The sequence below is a fragment of the Plasmodium inui genome, assembly GCF_000524495.1.
Source record: "Plasmodium inui San Antonio 1 unplaced genomic scaffold supercont1.17, whole genome shotgun sequence".
NCBI classification, from domain to species: domain Eukaryota; phylum Apicomplexa; class Aconoidasida; order Haemosporida; family Plasmodiidae; genus Plasmodium; species Plasmodium inui.
The window spans coordinates 450215-472141 of record NW_008481851.1 but is presented as its reverse complement, the minus strand read 5'-3'; the positions used below and the strand labels follow the sequence as shown (position 1 = coordinate 472141).

At 40.9% G+C, this 21927-nt stretch overlaps 8 protein-coding genes across 8 annotated transcripts; 3 read left to right on the top strand and 5 right to left on the bottom strand.

The window, feature by feature from the left end:
* Positions 1 to 324: 324 nt before the first annotated feature.
* On the top strand, positions 325 to 4606 carry C922_03835 (hypothetical protein; the record flags this gene model as incomplete). Its single annotated transcript, XM_008819424.1, has 15 exons — positions 325 to 394; positions 547 to 794; positions 1114 to 1351; positions 1512 to 1595; positions 1722 to 1774; positions 1891 to 1938; positions 2115 to 2237; positions 2371 to 2570; positions 2760 to 2895; positions 3070 to 3205; positions 3386 to 3492; positions 3611 to 3710; positions 3817 to 3953; positions 4174 to 4281; positions 4463 to 4606. 15 exons carry the CDS (start codon positions 325 to 327, stop codon positions 4604 to 4606), a joined length of 1932 nt encoding a protein of 643 aa, XP_008817646.1.
* Positions 4607 to 4866: 260 nt separating this feature from the next.
* Positions 4867 to 5158, bottom strand: C922_03834 (hypothetical protein; the record flags this gene model as incomplete). Its single annotated transcript, XM_008819423.1, has 2 exons — positions 4867 to 4941; positions 5045 to 5158. The coding sequence occupies 2 exons, from the start codon at positions 5156 to 5158 to the stop codon at positions 4867 to 4869; spliced, it is 189 nt and encodes a 62-aa protein (XP_008817645.1).
* Positions 5159 to 5274: 116 nt separating this feature from the next.
* Positions 5275 to 6697, bottom strand: C922_03833 (hypothetical protein; the record flags this gene model as incomplete). Its single annotated transcript, XM_008819422.1, has 6 exons — positions 5275 to 5358; positions 5466 to 5586; positions 5749 to 5806; positions 5920 to 6046; positions 6254 to 6377; positions 6564 to 6697. 6 exons carry the CDS (start codon positions 6695 to 6697, stop codon positions 5275 to 5277), a joined length of 648 nt encoding a protein of 215 aa, XP_008817644.1.
* Positions 6698 to 7561: 864 nt separating this feature from the next.
* Positions 7562 to 8252, top strand: C922_03832 (hypothetical protein; the record flags this gene model as incomplete). The annotated part of the gene is made up of 3 exons (XM_008819421.1): positions 7562 to 7738; positions 7928 to 7975; positions 8127 to 8252. The coding sequence occupies 3 exons, from the start codon at positions 7562 to 7564 to the stop codon at positions 8250 to 8252; spliced, it is 351 nt and encodes a 116-aa protein (XP_008817643.1).
* A 902-nt stretch (positions 8253 to 9154) lies between these two features.
* Positions 9155 to 10526, bottom strand: C922_03831 (hypothetical protein; the record flags this gene model as incomplete). The annotated part of the gene is made up of 3 exons (XM_008819420.1): positions 9155 to 9240; positions 9386 to 9449; positions 9597 to 10526. The coding sequence occupies 3 exons, from the start codon at positions 10524 to 10526 to the stop codon at positions 9155 to 9157; spliced, it is 1080 nt and encodes a 359-aa protein (XP_008817642.1).
* A 2057-nt stretch (positions 10527 to 12583) lies between these two features.
* Positions 12584 to 17398, bottom strand: C922_03830 (hypothetical protein; the record flags this gene model as incomplete). Its single annotated transcript, XM_008819419.1, has 1 exon — positions 12584 to 17398. The coding sequence occupies one exon, from the start codon at positions 17396 to 17398 to the stop codon at positions 12584 to 12586; it is 4815 nt and encodes a 1604-aa protein (XP_008817641.1).
* A 1021-nt stretch (positions 17399 to 18419) lies between these two features.
* C922_03829 (hypothetical protein) lies at positions 18420 to 19316 on the bottom strand (the record flags this gene model as incomplete). Its single annotated transcript, XM_008819418.1, has 1 exon — positions 18420 to 19316. The coding sequence occupies one exon, from the start codon at positions 19314 to 19316 to the stop codon at positions 18420 to 18422; it is 897 nt and encodes a 298-aa protein (XP_008817640.1).
* A 1593-nt stretch (positions 19317 to 20909) lies between these two features.
* C922_03828 (hypothetical protein) lies at positions 20910 to 21654 on the top strand (the record flags this gene model as incomplete). The annotated part of the gene is made up of 2 exons (XM_008819417.1): positions 20910 to 21334; positions 21564 to 21654. The coding sequence occupies 2 exons, from the start codon at positions 20910 to 20912 to the stop codon at positions 21652 to 21654; spliced, it is 516 nt and encodes a 171-aa protein (XP_008817639.1).
* Between the last annotated feature and the right edge of the window lie 273 nt (positions 21655 to 21927).

Below are 21927 nucleotides of genomic sequence, written 5' to 3'. Positions count from 1 at the left end.
ATTTTTCGAAAAGACATGTGTAGTTCTTCTCTTGTAGGAAGCATAGGGATATCGACACTTTCACGTGGTCCTTTCCAACATAGACAGGGAGCTTCCAAACAAATGAGAATAATCCCAAAGGAATTCCCTCTGCCCCAGAACTTGTACGCCGGCACACGCATATCGGAACGAACTCATCCTTCGCGCTCTCCCACGAAAGATCAAAATAGGCTTTCTTCCTAACATGTAGCAACTGGCGCCGTAAACCCCGAGGAAGAAAAATTTTCGAGACACAATTTTTTACCCCTTTCACGGCCTACGCAAAGGGATTTCAGAGCAGACAGAATGGACGACGTTCTGAATACTTCCAAAGAAAGAAGAATAGAAAACAGGCGAAAAAGAATTAGAAAGAAACGTAAACATGGCAAAAAAAAGGGAGAAAAAAAACAACCATGTATTATATGATCTGCTCTTTTTACTTCTCCTCCTGTTACTTTTCCTACTTTTGCTTTTCCCTCTTTCTATACACTTCCTTTTTTCCACTTATCACCCCCTTGGCATTTTTAGTAAATAAACAAGAGGAGCCGCCACAAAACAACAAACAAGCGGCCATAGTCAAAAATCAGGAGGGAGAAAACGCCGACGATGAGCTATCAAACACGGGAGAAGCTAAATCTCCATACAAATTTGAATATAAAAATGAAGAGTGTAATGTAAATTACGAAAACCTGAAGCGAGAAATTGTTAAAAATTTGGAAGAAAAAAAAAAGGACTTTCTGGGCCAAGTATCCGCGCGGGTCAACCAGAAAGAACAGGTGAAAAAAAAAAAAGTACACATATGATACACTCTTATGCGAGATCATCTTCCACGATGAGAGAAACACCCCACCAGCACATGACCTTTCGTATCATTTTGTTCACTATTAATGTCATTTCTAAATGGAGCACACGTAGAACATTACCGACCCCCGATACACTGCACCTCTTCCTTTCTGATGTGTGAATTGTCTTCGTTTGTGCAATAAAAGGAGACTCTCCATCGGTCGCCAATCTGTTCAGTAGAACTAAACAGAGATGTCACTCTGCGTAGCATCATAGTGACCATCCACTGAGATTTCTCTCCCCCCCTTGTAGCCCTTTCTAGAGCAAATAAAAAAGTATTTCGTTGGGTTGAACGAAGACAGCTTCGCCATAAGCTCCAACGCAAAGGAGGAAAAACTAACAGAACAGATTGAAGAGACTTACCAGTCCGAGTTCCAAAAGAACATCGCCGATGTGAAGGCCTTGGCACTAAAAGAAAAAGAGTCCTACAAAAAGAAAATAGAAAAATATTTCTCCCTCTTAAAGTACAAAGACGAAAAGATTAAAAAAGGTTATTGCGATTATTGAGTTGGAATTTTTTTTTTCTTTATTTTTTGACCTCTTTCGTGACACTCTTTCCTTTGCTGCACCCCTTGTAGTGCCTCTTACTTTTCCAGTCCAGTCATGAGGGCGGCGTTTCCGAAATTCCCCACTTCTCACCCTCCTTGCAGTGTGCGAAATTAACTCGAAAAATCTCTTATCCTTTATCGAACTGATGAGGGACCAAATGGAGGGCTACAGAACCTATCTGGAAGGTAAACATGGCATTCTTGAAATGGAGGCGTCACAATTTAAAACTTTGTCTACTCTGTCAAGTGGGACTATTTTTTACATGAATACCCACTTCGTTTGAGGCAATTTTTCAACGTTCCCCTTCGCAGACATACTGACCAAAACGCGCGACGAGCTGAACTCGAAAAGGAAGAGCTTGCTGGTAAGGGCGGTCAATAAGAACTAAACGGAGTCACCCAACAGACGCATATTCTTACGCATATTCTTGGATATACCCATGCACATACTCACATGCGCACCCTCATCTCCTCACCGCAGAACAACAATAAGGAGATACTCGAAGACTTCATGAGGATGAGAAACCTGGTTCGTCATAAATCATACATTTATATGCCCCCTTTTGTATTAAATTCTTTCTTTTTTCTCTCGGCTTTTCATTTTGAGCGCCATTCAGCTTGATAAGCACATGCCCCTTTTTAAAGCATCCACAGTTACCCTGTGTTTACACCCCTTTTATTACTTTCTCCCTTTTTCTCTCAAAGAATTCCACTACTTTTCTGGACGAGCTGGAAAGCCACAAAAAGCTCAACCACAAAATTAAGGAAAGTCACGAACAGAACCATTTAAATTTGAAGAGCAAAAATGAGTTGCTGGAGGGTAACCTAGTAAGGAAAAAAAAAAATAAAGAAATAAGTAAAAAACGGACCCTCATTCGCATGTTCAATAGCCTATCTACACCTGTGCATCCATGCCGTGAATCACCTTCGATTCACCACCACCCCTACACGCGGCTTGAAGGACACGAACATGGAACACATGCAAGACATCAACCGCATCATCATGGAGAGGGAAAAGAAACTTTACGACAACAAACTCCTGCAGCAGAAAAACAACCACAATTTGAAAATGATAAATTTTTACAAACTCGAAATAAACAAACTGAGAGAGGCTCTCCTCTCCGTTAAGACGTACTATTACAACTATAAGATTAAGTCCAAGTAGGGCTCAATAGTTAGGGACTATACGCGTAGGAACACAGACACAGCGGTGAAATACCCCCTTAATGTAGGCATTTTTCCCGTGGAGTAAAATTCTAAAAACTTCCCTAGTGCATGGTAACATGAAAGATATTTATGCTGGGGTAGGCCTAAATGATTCCGATTCCATTCTCTCTTTCCCCTATTTAGAAAAAACATCAGCGAGCTAATAAATCAGTACGAGCGAATCAAGTTTCAATTTATCCAGCTGCAAAAGAGACAGAAAAGTTATGAGCAAAATTTTCAGAAGAAGTATGCCAAAGCGTGGGATTTGCAAAAGAGCGAGGTAATTAGATTGCCTCCTAAGTTATGCGGCACTAAGGCGCACAAAAGGAGAACGGCAGAAAGTGTTTCGATGGCCCAGAGCGGATTCGCCGATTTCCCATCCTGATAGCCACTCTACGAGTCAAAACTCCCTCTTCATTTTTCTCATCTGACACGACGCACCCCCTCATTTCAGGCCAACAGACACATCGCAAAATTAATAAATGCAAATCAAATCATTCATGAGCAAATTTTCGTGAAAGAATTCTGCAAGACCAATTATAAACACCTGGTTGAGGAAAATTACAACCTAGGCTCAGCCCCGCTTAAAGGTTTTCACTTCACTCCAATTTAGACAGTTTTCAGATCGTTACGTTTGAATCCAACTCGTTTTGATGCCGTGTTAGAGTGCACATTGAGAGGAAGTTACGCCAATGCCCCTTTCCTTACATACCTATGTGTCTGTGTGCATACCCATTTGCCCTTTTTTGTGTTCCTCCTACCCCGTTCAGAGGACTCAAAGTCGAACGATGCGGAAAAGGTCAAGCAAGTCACACATAACCAAATCGAACAAGTGAAGAAACTGCTCCTCCAGGAATGTAACTTTCTAGTGGATGGGGTAAGCACGTACAAAATGGACAGAAGTGAAAATAAACGCCAAGCTACGAGGCGAACTGACACGTAAGAAGTGATATGAAAAGCGAACCATAGGTCCATCTCTCATTACTGCCTTTGAGGATGCGGAGGACGAACAGGAAAAGCTGAAAAAAATTTTCAACTACATCGGCGTTCACACGCAAGACGACTTGGAACTGCTGACTCAGCTGTTCTACGTTGGTAAGAAGAACGCTCCAACAGGAAGATAAAAAAAGAAATCTGAAATTACATCCTTTTTTCCAATATTGCTACTTTACTTGCTTGAACCACTTCGCCCGCGCGGAAGACGACCATCAGGAGAAGGACGAACGGGACCTGGCGCACAACTCTGAATACACACTGGATATCATCTTCAAATACTACCAAGAGAAGGAAAAAGAAAATATGTGCAGAATTGCGCAAAATAAGCAGAAGTACAAAAATGTACGTACACCGCGGGATTTGCCAAGAGGGAGAAATGCAAGAAAAAAATAAATAAATAAATAAAATAATAAATAAATAAGATAATAAATAAAAAAAAATGACACTTGAAACAACACACCTTTAAATAATTCCATGAAAGGGAGAAGCAGAAAAGGCACGCTTTCCACACGTGGTGTCGCTGCTGAAATATTTTTCTTCTTGTGCCCCTTTCACCTTTCAGAGACTAAACATCTCCCTAAAGCTAATAATTGAACGAAAAAAACAAGAAAAAGAGTACTGGGATAACCTCGCTCGTATCACTCCGCATGATACGATAGAACTGTGGAAGGTTAAATTTTTTTTTTTTTCCTTTTTGCATGTGTGTAAGGGCCGCACTTAAATGTGAGCGTACACGTAGTTGCACCAGCACATTGGCTTCTGATATGCTTGCCAAACATCCCTTCCACCTCTTCCTCATTCATGCTTCCCAACGTAAACACCCTCTTTTTTTTTTCACCTCCACAATGCAGACGTTTTTAATTTTTATTGAAAAGTACTATCACTTGCTGAACGAAAGAGCAACCATCATTCAGAATATTTTTTCGGAGGAAAAACTAGTAAAAGAAAATATGAGTAGAATTACGAGAATGAAGGAAGCCCTCTCTAAGTTGTAAAAATTGGCAGTTCATTCGTCGACTGGTAAAGGGTATTTTCTACATGAAGGCCCTCCGTAAAATGAGCAAAGGGGGAAGCAACGTGGAGACGGAGGTGGAAACAGCGGTCAAAATAAAACAGGAAACAAATGGAAAACAAAACGGAGAGGAAACGAAAAACGAAGCGGACAACTAACCCGCCTAGGCGAAAAATACGATCGCGCACTTATCTTGTGAGTATCCCCCCCTTACCACCATTTCATTTCTTCCTTTTCGCGCCTTTAAATTTCACCTTGCTTGTCGTAAATTTCTTTAATTTTCTCGAGTAACGATTCATTGTGCTTTAATAAGTCGCACTGAAAAAAAAAAAAGGAAAAAAAAAAAAAAAAAAAACGACAGTACGGCAAATATCCAGCTTCTTTCACCAAAAAAAAAGTCTTTCCCAACAATTCGTCGAACCTGTATCTCCTTTTTATTTTTATTTTCTTGCATTTTCTTTAAATTTTCGCTGCATTGAAAGGGTTTCAAAAGGGTAGATAAAGCAGAGCCGTTAATGTGAACATGTCCGGGCATTTTAAATGATTCAGAAAAGCTGCGTTTCTCTCTTAACATGTATATACTACCCTTTGCACATTTGCGTTTGCACACATTCGCACATTTCGCTCGACAGGGCTCTTATTTTTCATTTCCTACTTCTTCAAAAGTTGCAGTTCGTTCTTCGAGTCGAGAAACTTTTCCTTCAATTCGATCTCTTCGGCTTCCAGTTCGTCAAGCTAAAAATGGAGTCGTCAAGTTGCGACAGGTGTTGCCTGAATCCATGTTAACAAAACAACATGGTAGTTCTAAGATGCAGATACAAAGTACCGAAGCAATGGCTTACAAATAACTGATGCTGCTGCAACTGTTCTTTAAAATTCTGGTTGTTCATGTTGTTATTGTGCTCTATGATGTCAATCAAATTTTTGTAGTAGTTAATATTCTTTTGTATTTCGTTATTGATCCTTTTAGGGGGGGAAGGAAGAGCCGAGCGCGGGCGCCTATCTATATGCACATATCAATATGTACACGTGCGCGTACGCAACTTTGCCTAAAGCCACTTCTATAGGGGCATGCAATACACACACATGCACATAACTGTGTGTGTTTTTCTTTTTTCGCTTCACATTAGCAAGGCGAAGCCGCGCTTTGGGCACTCTACAGTTATTTGCCTTATTATTTCGTCTATGAAAAAAAAGGAACAAGTATGCAGAGGGGGATAATTTTTTTGTTTTTTTTTTTTTATCATTTTCGCTATTTATATTTTTCCTCTTTTTTGCTTTTTCTTTAATTAAGACCTAATAGCTCAAAAATTATATTTTCTATGTTGAAAAAATTTAATCTGTTCAGTTCGTTATGCTCTATATTCTTAATAACAGCCTGTATCAACTCCAAGTCGTTTTGAGTGGTATCTTCTGATATTAACTACGCGAAAATGAGGAAGAGGGGAAATGGCATAAGCATGGGTTTGCAGTTTAACCTATATTGTCTCCACACCAGTCAACGTAACTCCTCAAATAGGCTGTGATAACTAAATAACTCAACGGAAATCGATTGGCGCACACACACGAGTACCATGCACTGTCAACTAGCCTACGCCTCCCTTTTTTGAGGTGGCAAGCTGTCCATTACCTGCACTAAGGTCTTTCCATTTTTGTTGAAAAATTTCACCGGGAATAACAAAGATAGATTGAAAAAGTCGTACATGTGGAACTGCTTTTGTATTTTCAAAAAAATATCTTCATTGTAGCCGTTGCTAATTTGGAGGGGGAATTATGACGCGGATATGAAGCAGTAATCCACGTTGACTTGCAGGGGGAAAGACAGACTGTTTCTCATACAAATAAGAGCCGTAAATCACAGGGGGGGAAAGAAGGCCAAACCGTTTTCTTCCCCCTCTGTAAATAGCACAAAGACAGAAAAAGCAAGCTAAGCTGCTTACTCCTCCTTGATTTTTAAATCTTTAATCAAGCTGATGTTATCCTCCAAGTAGCAATTTTTCGTTGATGTCCTTTCAAAATAGTGCTGATATTCCTTCATTGCTTTCAGCATGTACGACTTTAGCTCTTTGCTCATGTTAAAGCTGTTGCCATATTTTAGCTAGCCCCATGGAAGCACGTCGTGAATTAACGATAAAAAAAAAAGGGAAGTGTAACAAAGTAGAACAAAACCGAATGGCGGTTGTACTCCCGCGCCACATAAATAGACGCCCAGGGAGTTACTACGGGATCGGCATTTTAACTCACAAAGACGTTCTAAGGTCACAAATATATATGACTCTTTACATTGCACTGCACTACAATACACTACACTATTTGTTCTTGTATTCATCTTATCTTTTATTTTTTATTTTTTTTTTTTTACAATGTTGTGATTCTTTTCCATCCTTTAAACGTTAAAAAGGGGATAACGACGGAGGCCTAATACTAGAGTGCAGGAAAAACTCATCTTACTGGGCTACAAAATTGCCTTCACAAATCTCACTGCCCAAAAATGCCTTTCAAGATGTGTAGTAAAAAAAAAAAAAAATGGAAACATTTTGCTTACAATGCGTACCTAAATATTGCGAACATTCAGGATAAATTTTGTCCGTAAAAAAATTGTCATAATTTTTTCGTATTGCACACAAAGCGCTGTTAGTTTTTTTTTTTTTTTTTTCTATTGCTATTCTTATTGTTATTGCTATTTTGTATGTTCATTTTACACGTACACTTCCATACATTGTTGCATCTTTTTTCCTCATGCCTCTTTTATTTCCCCAAAATAATCGGGGGGAATTTTTAAAATCCCCAATTTGTGTTTTCCATCCCGATTGCTGCTTTGTACAAAGTTCCACCACTGCAAAGCAGCGCCAAGTATATCCCGCCACGTAGTTACACTACCAAATAATGTCTACTATTTTCCCCCACCCCTACTGCTAACATTCGATCATAATGAAAGATGAATTTTAAAAGAGAAAACCAAGAAAATGAGGGGGGATATGAAGACATTATAAAAGATCGCAAATTGAAGTATGAGAAGCTGCGGAAAAGAAGTGGCCAGCATAACAGGTTTATCTCGCCCATAGTTAACCTAATAAATAGTGTGATAAACTTCCTGAAAACCCTTTTTAATATAGTAATGCGAAAATTGTGGCGCACAGAAGAAGCATATAAACTTTTTGATGCTAGTGTACCCGCACATGCATATATATATATGCAAATGTACACACCGCTAGAGAGGCAGCACTCCCGTCCGCTTACCCCTTGTGGAGCGTGAGCAGCTGTGCAGCCTTCAGCAAATGATGTTAATTTTTTTTTTTTCCAGCTAGCTATTTTTCTTAAAACCTTATTTGGCTTGTCCAATGGCTCGAATGTAAGCCCTTTTAATCTGCACCCCCTCATGCAACGACGAATCTGTGGTTGTAAAAAGGCCCCTCATATGTATATTTCCATAACAACCCTGCTAGCACACAAACGCGTGCACTCTCAATCGTACACGTAACCTCTGGGCAACCCTTTCGCAGACGCTGGGCGGACGCAACAACGAAGGAGATGATGATTTCTTCAACAATAAGAAAAAAATGGGAAATTTGCAAAAAAGCAGAATAATGGAACTGAAAAATTTGGGCACCTGTTTGGGAAGCACCTGAGGGTAACTTCTCTTCCCTTCCCTTTTTCCAAACCAAAGTAATGCCAAACAAATATGATCATAAATGATTTGCCAATTTGAAAATACAAATATAAGTGTATAAATTGACAATGAAAAATGATGTTGTGTTTGTTTGCATCACATACATGAACTGTATACCAGACTGTTCGGAAAAAAAAGAGGAAAGGAAGAGACGTACAAACTGAATACATGAAATTATTTTCTCTTTATTAAAGATAATTGCCTTTTTAAGTGGAGTTTTTTCTTTTTTTTTTCCCCCCATTTTTAAACATTCTTGTTAAGCAATTTCCTGCTTTCACGCAAGTAGATTATTATAAAATAAGATTGAAAAGTTTTGTGAGTTTAATTTGGCGAGGTACACATTATTGACAATAGTTATATGTGTGAAAATGATCCATTGACCATTCAGTTATGTCGGTTGGGTCGCAAAAATGTGTTTATACATAGGAACACGTGTGCGTATATGTACATAAAAACATACACACATGCACATGCAGCCACGTACATATGCTTGTGTGTACGTCTGCGGCGGGTTAAGAACTTTATAAGAATGTCTAATTACTTCCAAATGGGAAGGAGAATGAAAAAAACAACCATGCGTAGGGACATGAAAGAATGAATTAAGAGATCCCACGGCGCAATTGTAAGTGAATTTATGAAGTAAATCGGGAAAAAAAAAACATTAAAACGGCAACAACAGTAATGGTAAAAAAAAAAAAGAGTAATAACAACATAAGTAATGAAAAAACAGCAGCAATGGTCAGAAGAAAAAAAACATGAGAATAACAACACCTGCGCTAATAAAACATAACAGTAATGATGGAGTCACATGAAAATATTAAAACATAAACACAGTCTCGTGCGATCCCACATGGGAAAAAATTACTTTCCCTTTTTGGGGACATTCCTAGGAACTGGATTTTCGCCTTCGTCATCACTCCTGATGTCTATCAATTCTTCATTTTTCACTGCAGTGAGTAAGGGGAAAAGGAGGCGATGTTTCCTCTGTTCGCATGTTCCTTGATACGCGCCAACGTAATGCGCATAAGACTCATTTGTATTCGTGAAACGTAGGTACGTGCGCACATATGCGCCACTTCTTCAGCTCATTACTTGTTTTGACGATAAATATTCTAGTCATCTTCAAGATTAGGAAAAACCAGTAAAAGTGCATAGCCTGCGGTGGAACCAGAGGTGTTTGTGCAAATAAATGAGACAGTCCCGTGGTTCACTGTGCCCCTGGGCATACATACTATCCGAAACACACGCAGGAAGTGGGGGGGGGTTCGCCGCAACCAAAAAATCCACTCCTGTCGCTTTATACCATGAGCATCCACAAAAGCAAAATGGGGAATATACTGGCGGGCACGTCCATAAAAGATGTTATAAACCCGTCAGTGTAGGATTTTATGATCTCAATACTGCTCAGAGGAATTACGATATAAAAGAAGAATATAATAATACGGAAAAAAAAATAAGAAAAAACAAAAAAAATGTAAAATAATGTCAACCATTTTTGATATCTGGGATTGGAATAATTCAAGCTTTTCGAAATATACAATGTCACGTCAACTATGTCGTGAACAAAAAGAACTAATAGGCCCATCCTCCAAAAGTTAAGAAGATGTGAATAGCCTAGCAACAGAATTGTGGAACAATGATGTATAATGAACACGTAAAAATCTTTTCTTCTTATTTCATATTTTAAGTAAAAAAGGCAGGAGGACCAAAAAGCTATCTGTAGTAGATAGAAATAATGCACTGAATTGTCTATATACATATATGGCCATCCTCTTTTATTTTCCATGTACTCATCTTCGGTGACTAAAACGAACCATTTCCCCGTTGGTTCTTCAATGTACTTTTTAACCCATCCGTCTCTGTTTTGCATATAACCCGACATAAAAAGTAGCAACAAAAAATTATACAAAAAGGAGAAGCTATGCCAAAATGCAAACCAGCAGTTTTCCTTCCATTTGTATATACATCCATCTTTTACTATGTCCCATTTTTTGTTTATTTGATCTAGCAGTGATTTCCTCGATAGGCCATACAGTATATTATTCTCTCCAATCAAATTGGTCTGTATCCCTACGGCCAAAAATCTCACTATGGTCATCAACGCAAAAAGGAGAAGAAGTGCGACGAAGTCCCATAGGGACAGATTCTTGTTAACTCGGATCCATTCTAGGTTGCCTTTATTCTTCACGTTCGCGAAGTACTCGTCCAGCGTGTGCAAGTAATGATTGGTCATCGTGACACTCGGGGTAGTCCACAAGTCCAGAGCTGTGCAACGGAAAACTTGATAAGGCTAGCTCCCAAATTCGCTTTCACAAAACGAATCCCAATCTGCGCGTACACGCAACAAAATAGAAATGCATACGCGGAGACCTACTCAATCAACCAATGCAACTACGTAATTTCATCTTCCCGGAGATGCAGAAATGAAAAATATACGTACACAAAAAAAAGGCTCAGCCTTATACATGCGAGGGGGGGGGTCTAAAACAAATGAATTCGAAGATATGGAAAATGCACAAATACGTATAGCTTCCAGGGGGTGTGCTTGGGGTATTTATTTCCTTCTCAAAGGAACAAAACAGTTTGCAAAGATAACGATCAATAGAATAAAACTTGCACACTTATGTATGCAGGTTTACGTGCACGTACGCATGCATGGCACGCCTGTATGTTCGCTTCCGCGCACGTCCATACGAATCAAACAATGAAAAGGTATGAAAAAAAAATTCACACTTTTTATACTTTGATTTTTTCGCCGCTCAAATGTGTGCGACAATGCGAATACGCGACTGTACGGTATCGCTAGGCAAAACGATTTATATACTCGCGCAACGTGTATTGATCATTGAGGGGTTCTCAACCAAAAAACAATGTTTCTCGAATAAACCACAATCCTGACGAATCGAAGAAGAGTGGGGGCCCTCAAAGGGGGTGCAGGGGCAATGCAGGGGTAACGCAAATCAAAGGCAATACAAATGCAATGCCAGTGCTAAGCGAATAAATAGAACAATTTGGAAAAAAAAAAAAAAAAAAAGATTGGGGGCAAAAAGCGAGCTTGGCAAACAGAAGAAAGCGATATAAAAATTCAACGTATCACTGCGAAGTTGTTATAAAAACAAACTACACATTTCTTTGTTTTAACGCGAATGTTCCAATGAGGTCATACCAATTTGATTAACTAAAATTGGTAATTTACATGGGTACAAAATATAGATAGAAAAGAGCTTTTCGAATTTTTCCTCCCCCTCAAAATTCTGCAGATTACACACTAGGTTAAAAAAAAAAAAAAGCCCAAATAATAGTGCCGTAAAGTGCGTTATTCATCTACTAGCACCTGTTGCTGGTGGGGGGATGGATATTCATGCCCATGCAAAGGCGTCACAAAAGAGAAAGTGTATTTCCACCTCGAGAATCAATTTAGCAGAGATCATTTTTTTTTCTTTCCTTTTCGTTTTTTTCTCTGGCGTTTCCCGAATGGTTACATAACATGGCGAAACAACACACAACTCATTTTGGAAGGCATTATTTTTTTTTCTGGCAATTTTTTCCCACCACTTTTCTCGCACACATGTCCACTTTGCACCGTATTTTTCCTCCGTTTTTCCCACTTTTTTACTCCTTCCTTTATTGGCAATTTAGAGCGCTGTGAAACGTGGTAGGCACATTTTCATATGCTTCGGATGTGCATAGCACTGCTTCATAAGCATTGGAAAATGGCTAGATGTGCACAGCGGTACTCCCGCCTCGCCCCCCTCACCAACTGTTTACTGCCCACAAACAGATAGCTACTACGCACACGGCACTCCCCACATTAAAGCCTCGTCCACATGCTATCGAAGCGACGGCAGTGATTATAGCGTGCCCGTAGATTATTCAGGGGAGAGTTGCTTTTGTAGCCTCCAAAACGTGTGCCATAAAAATGGCAAAAGAAAAAAAAAAAAAGGAAACATATATATGTGGCATATGCCTACCTACCAAAACACCCTAGCTGTGATAAACAAGTGCAAACAACTCTGGTCTAATTTTAACTTCACCATTTTTTTTTAAAAAAAAAGTTACTTTGAGCATCATTGGGTAGATAACCGTGCAAAAAGAAAGAAGCGATATGTCCACACAACGCGCCAACAATGACAGTAACCGTCTTGCACAAACAAAATGAAACGCATTAAAACATCACTAAAACAAGAAGGTTGTCAAAATGAAATCCTACGCAGGAAGGCTGTCCAAATGGAAATCTACGAAGGAAGCTTTTCACCACGGCACCACTAGTCGGATAGCTGAAATTCCGCCTCACACGTATTTTTCGAAACTTGTCTGCCTAACAGATCTGCGTCTCCTTTCCTTTTCCACGCTTTTCCGCTTCACTTCGCATGCGTAATCTACCGTGTTTGTTAGCGATTTTCTCTTTCTAACCTCTGTGTTTAATGCTTTGCAGGAATCGCCATACACCTTTTTAACTGCCTCTTCATGGTGACTTTTCCTCCCCGCTGCGTTCCCATCAACCGCCTTTCTACCTCCACAGGAATGTTCTAACCCCTTGGTTGCGCGAAAATTCCTGTCCACTTCCATAGATACATCATCCAAAGTGGGCGAATAGAACCCCGGTCTGAAAGAGCAGCTGTCTGTGTCACCATCTAACAGTGCGTGTCTCTTCCTTTCGCTGTTCTTACTCATTTCGTTATCCTTTTGGATTATATGAATATAGTTATTGTAGGACTCAAAGAAGGCCACGAAATTTACGAACAAATCCTGTGAGTATTTCACCTTCCTCGTTTCATCCACGTAACTAAAGAGAGGGTAGAATGGCTTGATGTCTCCTAACCATATGATAAGTGCTAAGTATTGCTTTATCAGTAGGACAAGGCGTGAAATTATTAGAAGCATTTTCCCGTACACTTTTTCTACAAAAAGGTGCACCTTTTCGAGAAATTTGTCCTTGAGGAGGTTTTCCATAGCGTCTTCTGCCTCTTTCTCCCCCGTCGCTTCCCGCACGCAGCAGCTGCGGGCAAACTCCTCGGTGTCCATTTCTCCACGCAACTCCAGGAAAGAGTTAATAAAATCTATAGATCTGTCGTAGAGGTCCTTTAAGTGAAACCTACTAACCTTCTTCAACTCATGCAGTTCCTTGTCGCTGAAAATTTCCCCTGTGTGTTGCGCCAGAAGAAGAAGCATGCTTCTATCCCTCGATATTCTCCCATTTTCTAAATACCCATGAAGCATTTCTACCTTCCTCACAACAGTGTCCCACTGAAACCACCGATACGTTTTGGGCTCATTTAGCCAATTACATAAGAAGAGAATGTTGGAGAAAAGCTGCTTCAAGAGCAGATGCTTACTTGCTATCAGCTCGATGGTGACTAACTTGTTGTGAATATGCTTTAGCAGATCGTCATAGATAAAATGAAAATTCTCTATCAGCAGCAGATAGCGAAACCTCTTGTGAGCATTTGGGATGGTACACATGAATAGACAGAATTCTTCATCTTCATAAGTTTCGAAATTTTCTTCATTTTGTTTCTCTTCGGTGAGGGCTCCTCGGGAAGAAGACACAGGTGTGTGTGTTGTATTGTTTAACGGTTCCACCCCCTTGTAGGAAAATGAATCACTTAGACAACCATCATAGGTATTATTCATTCCCTTCATAAAATCGTACGTCTTCCACTCAATTTGGTCATCGTGTCTGTTTTTCCTTCCCGTTTGATCGTCATCCTCGTCGTTGTAATCTGATTCAGAATCTTCGACGTAGGAGTCACTATCACGTGGATTCACAAGACCCGCGTGTTCACTTGTATCGTCTTTCCGTGCATCTTCCCCGCCGCCTGCTCGCAACAGCTTTCGAATTATGCTCCTTTTCCTCTTCGGCCCCAGCTCGCTTTTCAGCCTATGCAAAGCCTCTGTCCAGAGGGCAAAATTTTTGCTACTCGCTTCCGGTATGGTGTGCAAAATTTTTTCTAAGGTGGTAGAATCGCATGTGCAGAGAACAACAGCCGAAACTATTTTCTTCAAATTTTTAAACTCACTTTGTCGTTTCAAAGAGCACAACATGATCGTCACTGGCTGGGTGAAGTATCCCATACAGCTCAACCTCTTCTGAATTCTTACTCCAAAGGGGTTATTATTCCTACAGTATGACTTGGATAAGACATGTTTATTTACATTCTTTTCTCTCATCCTTTTGGTGAACCAAAATGCTAGTTTTTCATCATTGACTAGAGAAACTGACGGAAGAAATAGGGACTCCACATTGATAGAATAAAAAATTGACACCCCTAAAAATTCCATCATTTCATTTTTAACCTCTTCAGATGATTTGAAGAGACACATTTGGCTTCTTCTACTAAACCCTAATTGATTGCAATTGTTTATGCTGTATGGGGAGATGTTATTAATATTACCTTTTGCTTCCCCCTTGAGAATCTCATCGTACATGGCTATATCTTTTACGTTTTGCTCACTTGGAATAAAACTTCCTTCCACGTCTTTGTAGCTGAAGAGACCTTCGTGCATAGCTTTATCAAGATCGATCATGTCGAGAGAAACGTATCCTACAGTGGTGCTCATTTGTATGTGCAGATTCGCTCTGTTGTTATTAACACTTCTTTCTATCTCCGCCCCTGCGTCGCTGTTCTCTCCTTCACACGGCAACAAATTCCTCCTCAATGATTTCGTAAAAGAATGCTTACTCCCACTTGTATTTGATTCTTTACATTTCGATACACTTAAAATTTCCCCTTTTTCAGTCCCTCCTTGTAACTTCCTTTTAATTTCGTCATTTATGCTTAAAATGATGTTTTGAAATTTTAGGGGCATTTCACTGCTTGTCCGCTTTGCCCTCCCCATTTGGCCACTTTCCACTGCTATGAACTTTCCACCCCCAGCTTCTCCCTCTTTTAGGTGCAGCTCGTCTGCTTCCTTTCCACACGACTCATCGTTTAGGCGGCACATTTCGTCACTACCCCTGTGGTGGCTAAGATGTTGTATGCGCTCGTTTTTATTCCTTCTCTCTATGTCTGGGTTATGCTCCTTCATGTTGCTTCCCCCCCCAGGGTGATCATTATCCAGGCAGTTTGCGCGCTCACCAGACGAGATGGTTCCTTCTCTCCCCAGCAAAGAGGTACGATTCGTATGCAATTTCTCCTCCCCCGAATGGGCATTCTTCTCATTCGAGTGGTTATCCATGTGACCCTCAACAGGGTTTGTCTCCCCTATGAGAAGGGAACTTTTCTCCTCATCGTTCTGCGCCAATCTGGACAGTACTTCCTTCTTAAAAGATACAACTCCTGTGCTGCATTTTTCCCCCTTTACGTGCTCTTCCCCCCCAGCTGAGTAACCTTCTTTCCTGGCTGGACACCCCTCCGTATAGTGTTTTCCACTTTTTCCGTTTTCTACTGAGCTTATGTGAACCCCGTTGTCGTCCTTCTTTCCATCTGCCTGTTGATTATCCCCCAGTGAGATACCACTACGGGGATGCTCTCCATCGATAATTTCGCTGCCCATTAGGAGCTCAACATTTTCCAAAGTTAATGGTTGATATGAAAGGTGAAAATATGCCACCATGTTGAGACTCTCTTTACTCTTTTCTTCCCCGAGAGTCCCATCTAGGTTATTATCCTCCTCTATGCAACCATCTGCGCTAGACGTCTTTTGCCCCTCAGAGGCCACTCCATCGTGAAAGTGAGTGACTTTCCCTTCAGCTTTAACCTTATCATTCGCCAAAGAACATCTGAAATTTTCTCCTCCTTCGCTTGTTTTCCTCTTTTTGTTGCTAATCGTGAGTGTGTTGCTTCTCATGTACACGCTTTTGTTTGTGGCGCCCTTGCCCACCTGCGAGGGGGAAAAGCTGATGGGACCACAACTACTGTCGCCGTGAGCGCCATCACCGCTTGCACCGATGGTCGAATTCATCCTCTTCATGTAAACACTATTTTGCAACCCGTTCGGCCTGCTCACCATGGTGGTGTTTTTGCTCATAGCGCTCTCGCCCTTTTTGAAGTTATCCCTACTTAGTAGTGTAACCTTGTTGGTCCCACCCAGTCCTTGGCTTAAATTGCTGCCCCTGTTATGGGCCCCTTTTGTGTCTACGTAAACGCTTCTATTCAAGTTAGTTATTGGCCTATGAGACGGCGCAATGGACGCCCCTTTGTGCAATTCACTTTTTACAACTTTTCTTGGAAGGCCCACATTTTTATTCAACAAGTTACTCATCCCAATGCCACTGCCAATGCCGCTACCACTACTAACATACACACTCCTGTTAGTGAGAATGTCTTCCTTTTTGGTGCCCTGGAATTTCGGGTGCTTGTCCATATATATACTTTTATGGCTAAAGGGGAGCACCCTATTGAAAGAGGCTTTAATTACGCTCTGTTTTGATCCATATACAGACTGATTGAATAGAGGTCGTTTCCTGAACTCAGACTGGTGTAGCTGTCTACCAGCATTATTATAACTCGATTCTGTCTTCACCTTATCATTGCTCAATTGTGTTTTCTTCTTTTCGAAGTACTTTATGTAACCTTCGGAGTCTTCTTTGTATGCACTGAAATCTAGAGCCCCGAGGTTTACGTAGTTCGACTTGTTCCTTTCGTGGATGATGGCACTGGTGCTTCCATGGCCGGATTGCTTCCCTTGGTGATGAATCGGGTGTGGGGCGTTGGGTGTATCTACGGGCGTGGCTACAGGCGTGTTTACGGGAGCATCTACGGGCCCATTTCCCGAATTATCCTTCTCATCATTGTAGTCTTCCCTCCCTGCCAACGGGGGGGAGACACTGCTGGCACTGTCTACCCCCTGGCCGATGCCTCCACACATTGTCACCTTAATAGACGCTTCATTCCTGGGTAACTTCATTTTTAATTTCTTTCTTATGACCACTTCTTCCTCCCATGTGTCATTCAACTGCTTCCTCCTCTTCAATCCCTCCAGAAGATCCTTCCCTCGACTTTCTTTACATCTCCTTCTGATTACCTCTTCGTAAAAGTTTACAATATCGAGAGACATCAAATATGCACTCCTGTACTTATTCAGCAAAGACAGGAGTTTTTCGTTTATCCTTTTCAGCTTCACATTTTCCTGAAGTGTTAATGTTTTATGGAGGAAGGACATGAATAGAGGTGGTCCTACACATGTATTTATCTGCTACGGCTGCATAGTTGGAACGTGTGTACCAACAGAGTTAGGCATGCGACTAGCTGGCATTCCCCAACGTTCATGCTTTTTTTTTTTTTTTTTCCTATTTTCTCAGCCAGTACATGATCCAGCATGGTGCGGACTGCCATGGGTCAAAACCTTCGTTCAAGGGAGGATCGCAAAACGGGGGATTAGTACTAGACTTTAACGCATTCGCATGCGTGTATCCATGCTTATCTGTATTTAGCCCTGTCCAACTGCAAGTGGATACACGTAGTCACTTACGCAGCAGCACGGACTACCGCGTCACGTGTCTACTTCTATAAGCGGCACTACAGTTGTTCTTTGAAAATCAAAACGGACGAATTTTATTTTGAAGTGGAATTTTTTTTTTTTCATTCCCGTTTGAGATTCTCAAAAAATTTCTCTTTGTTCAGTGATACGTGGAGGTAAAATTGTTGGGGCCGCAAAATGTGCGCGACAAAATGTGAGCAGAAGAATATGCACGGTGAAACGAGCGCCGAAAAATATACACGGTGAAACGAGCGCGAAAAAATATACACGGTGAAACGAGCGCGGAAAAATATACACGGTGAAACAGGAGCGGAAAAATATACACGGTGAAACGGGGGCGGAAGAATATACACGGTGAAACATGCAGGGGGAAGGTCGCACAGTAATACAGCCTCAACCCCCCAATCAGGTGCACACCTTGGAAAAAGCGGATAGGCACTCACCCGCTTCTCCTCCCAGCGGGGGGCCGTTTGAAAACGGGAAAGCATTTAAAATATAGGAAGGGCTTCAGACTTGGGAGGAAATAAAAACTGCGAGAAGATTCTTCCCCTTCTTCCGGAAAAGTCAGCTTAAAGACAAAACATAATTACACATCGGCGCAGCGATGTGGCTCTACGTGGGTAAGTGCTACTGCCACGCTGCTGACCCAAAACAATACTGCGCGTTATAAACCCTTTTCGAAAAATGAGCACTCCTTGCCCGACTAAACCTTTACAAAACTCGGCACGAACTCGAAGGGGTAATACTTATAATCCACGCCATCTTCAGCTACCTGGACAATCATGAGACCGGATTGATCACTTGCCGCCTGCATTCCCACGGCGGAAATCGTTATTTGTTTTATATTCGCATCCATATTCTTCTCCCTATTGGCATGCAAATGCGCACAAAACACATGACTGACTTTGTATTTTTTTAACATGTCGTAGATAATCATTCGGTTTTCCTTTTTGATGTGAAATTTATTTTTCTCTGAATAGTTATGGAATTTATCACCATATATGAGGCCAATATTTTCGTCTTCATCAATATAGTCATACATAAGCGCATGATGTAGAAATAAAAACTTATGCTTCACATTTTTGGAAACCATTTTTTTTAGAGTTTCGTCTAGCCATAAAAATTGTTTCTCTTTCAAATCTTGTACTTGTGTATCGTTAAAAAAAATTGCAGAATTTAAAATGATGAATCCGCAATTGTTGTAAATATAACTGTAGTATGTGTCTCCCCAATGTTGCTCGAAATTGTTGATTGTCTCGTGTGTTGGTTCATTTCCAACATCATGATTTCCACAAAAAACATACAAATCGATGGACTTATCCAACTGTTCGAAATCAGTTTTTAAATCTCTATATTGCTCATTTTGTAAATCATCAATAGGGAATTTATTTGCCAAGTCTCCCATTGCTAGGATAAAGGATGGCTTTATTTTGTTCGTTTTGGTGATTGCCTCTTTCAGTAATTTTCGCTCTTCATACCATCCGTGATTTCCCCTGATCATTCCATATTGGATGTCCCCGTAGAGAACAAAACAGAAGGGACTGAATTTCCCTTCGCGGACCGTTTTCCCTTCGTTATTCTTCGCTTTGATTAAAACCATTTTGTTAATTCATTCGGGAATTTTTCGCAAAAAAAAAAAGAAAAAAAAAAGAATCTCCCTACTCAGTCTGACCTCGCACTCAGGGGATATATGCCGCACGTGTGTTTTTCGTATAAATGATGTCGGTCAGTTTGCTCCAAATGCAATTTATTCAAGTGGTCAAAATAGGAGCAAACGATACATACACGTATGTACAACACTTTTGCGGTTATGTACTATCAGACACATTACATATACCAATGCGTCACGCTGTAGGACGTCCTCTTTTACGTGACGCTTCTGTCCTTTCGAAGATTATGTAGGATTGGACGAAGAGGGAAAGTCAGTCACTTTGCCTTGGTTAGCCTTCTCGCTGGGGGAAGCAGCGTACTTAAGATCCCTTTCAGAATATATCTTTTGTTTTTTTTTATTTTTTTTTTTTATTGGTCCCCCCCTTTTGACTTATAACTTTTCCAAAGATACCCCTATTTTAATCCTTCACTATGGAGCTGCAATCCAGTTTGTCAAAAAAGTAAACAAAATTTTCACATCGCCTCAACGCTTCACTGCGTAGGTGAAGATTTATCCCATGCCTTAACGTCCCAGTTTGGGGTACATACAAAAGCCTACGTGATAACCCACGTAATGTGCGCACTTTCATAGGTAGTGCACGTTACACCGATGAGTGGTGCCATAAATAAAGCCCATGCAGAGCAACAAGTGGCTAAATTATGTACAATTTATTCAGCTACTTGTGAAAAGGCAGAAAAATTAATCCCCCCACCGGAGTCGTCAATTGTCGGCCATAGGGAGGAGAGTGGCGCAAATATATTTTGACCCACGTGCGCGGCTCTCAGAATATGACAGTCCCTTCACGTCAAAGGAGCCAAAACGGAAAGAAAGAAGCGAGCATCATCACCGTATCGCCAACGAAGCGACACAAAAAAACAGCAGATAGCAGATCTGACAAATCGCACCCCCAAATGGTAAATATTAAAATGTACTGTTGTGCGTTGAGTATTTATGCAAATAAAGAAATGTGTCAGGAAGAGACCAATTCACTCTTCCGCCCAGTTGCCCACGCACTTAAAGGCACACCCCATGCGAAGAAGTAAATCTAGTCCACGTGAAACAAAACAGGTAGCACAAACGTACAATATCCCCCATGCTCATTTTGTGCATAGGTCATATTGCATCGTATCAACCACGGACCCTCTGCGCATGTTGTGCCTCTCATGTAACCTAAAATTGGTCAAAACGAACTAAACTTAAGCAGTACAAAAAGTGATACGGAAAAGAGGGAAGATTTTTTTTTTTTTTTCTCTGTCTCTCATATATTGCTCACCCAAATCGCAAATGATTTTCCTATGCAGCACGCCCAAATGACTGTGTAGAGATATTGCTTCCCCCAAGGGTCGCCAAATGTAGCTATCTGCGTGATTAAGCACACGGGGGTGAAGGCGCAGGTAGAAACCGAGCAGATCATTACGCTAACGCAGCCGTATGACATTACCTTAAAGCGGCCGTATGATATTACGCTAATGCTACCATATGCCATTACGCTAATGTTGCCATATGCCATTACATTGGCACTGTCACTTCCGCACCGCCAAAATGAAAATCCTCGGGAGAGACGAACCTATCACCAAGTTCGAGGCGTTCCTAGTCATCAAGAAGGAGCTGGAGTACGCCAAACAAATAGACAAGCACCTCTGTAGTAAGCTGATCCTAAAAAAGGAAGACACCTTTAAAGAGATGTACGAGAAATACTTTATGAAACTCCTCTCCGATAAAATCCTCTACAAAGGAATACAAAAATACATCGCCGATACAAGCCCCCACTTGATACCGAAGGAATTCTACAACAAGGACTCTCACGAACTTGAAGAAATGACCAAGAACACTTCGGAGAAAATTGTCCACTTTTTTAAAGAAATAAATATGTACAATTTGGATAAGAAGGAGAAAATCCAGATGATCGACATCAACTGCGTTAATTTTGTGGACCTTTACGTGATTATGAACTATGGGGAGAAAAAGTAGGTCCACTAGGGGGCACTCCAGCTCGCCGCACCCCCAAGGGTTTACCCTTGCCTGTATGCAACATGAAAAAAAAGAAAAAAAAAAAAAGAAAGAAACGAAACAGACACGCGCTGCCTATGTTTTGCCCACCTACCCCGATTTGTACTTGGCCCCTTCCGTATTACCCTAACCTTAGGTAATCCCAACTAAACATTTGTTTCTCTTTTTCCCCCCCCACCCCCTAAGGTGCGAAGAAAACAACATTGAGCATATGCTACACTTGTTGAAGAAGGTTCATATCTCAAATGCTGATACCCTCTTGGAGGAGGACCCCTAGCGTGGCTGCTGATCGTATTGGATGCACATACTTCATTTCACGATGGGATGATACCCATGCGCCATTTACTGAGTACTCTTCATTACACCACCACCCACCCCTGATTTGTACACCCCGAAACGTGCACCTTAGCCGTTCCAAATAAGCACTGGGCATTGGTCCTAAATGATAATTTAACCAAAATAGTGAAGCCATCTTGGGTGTACCGTAAACCTCCGATGGTAGACGCCTCCAAATGAGTCCCTTCCCAGGAAGTACACCTTTTTTTTTTTT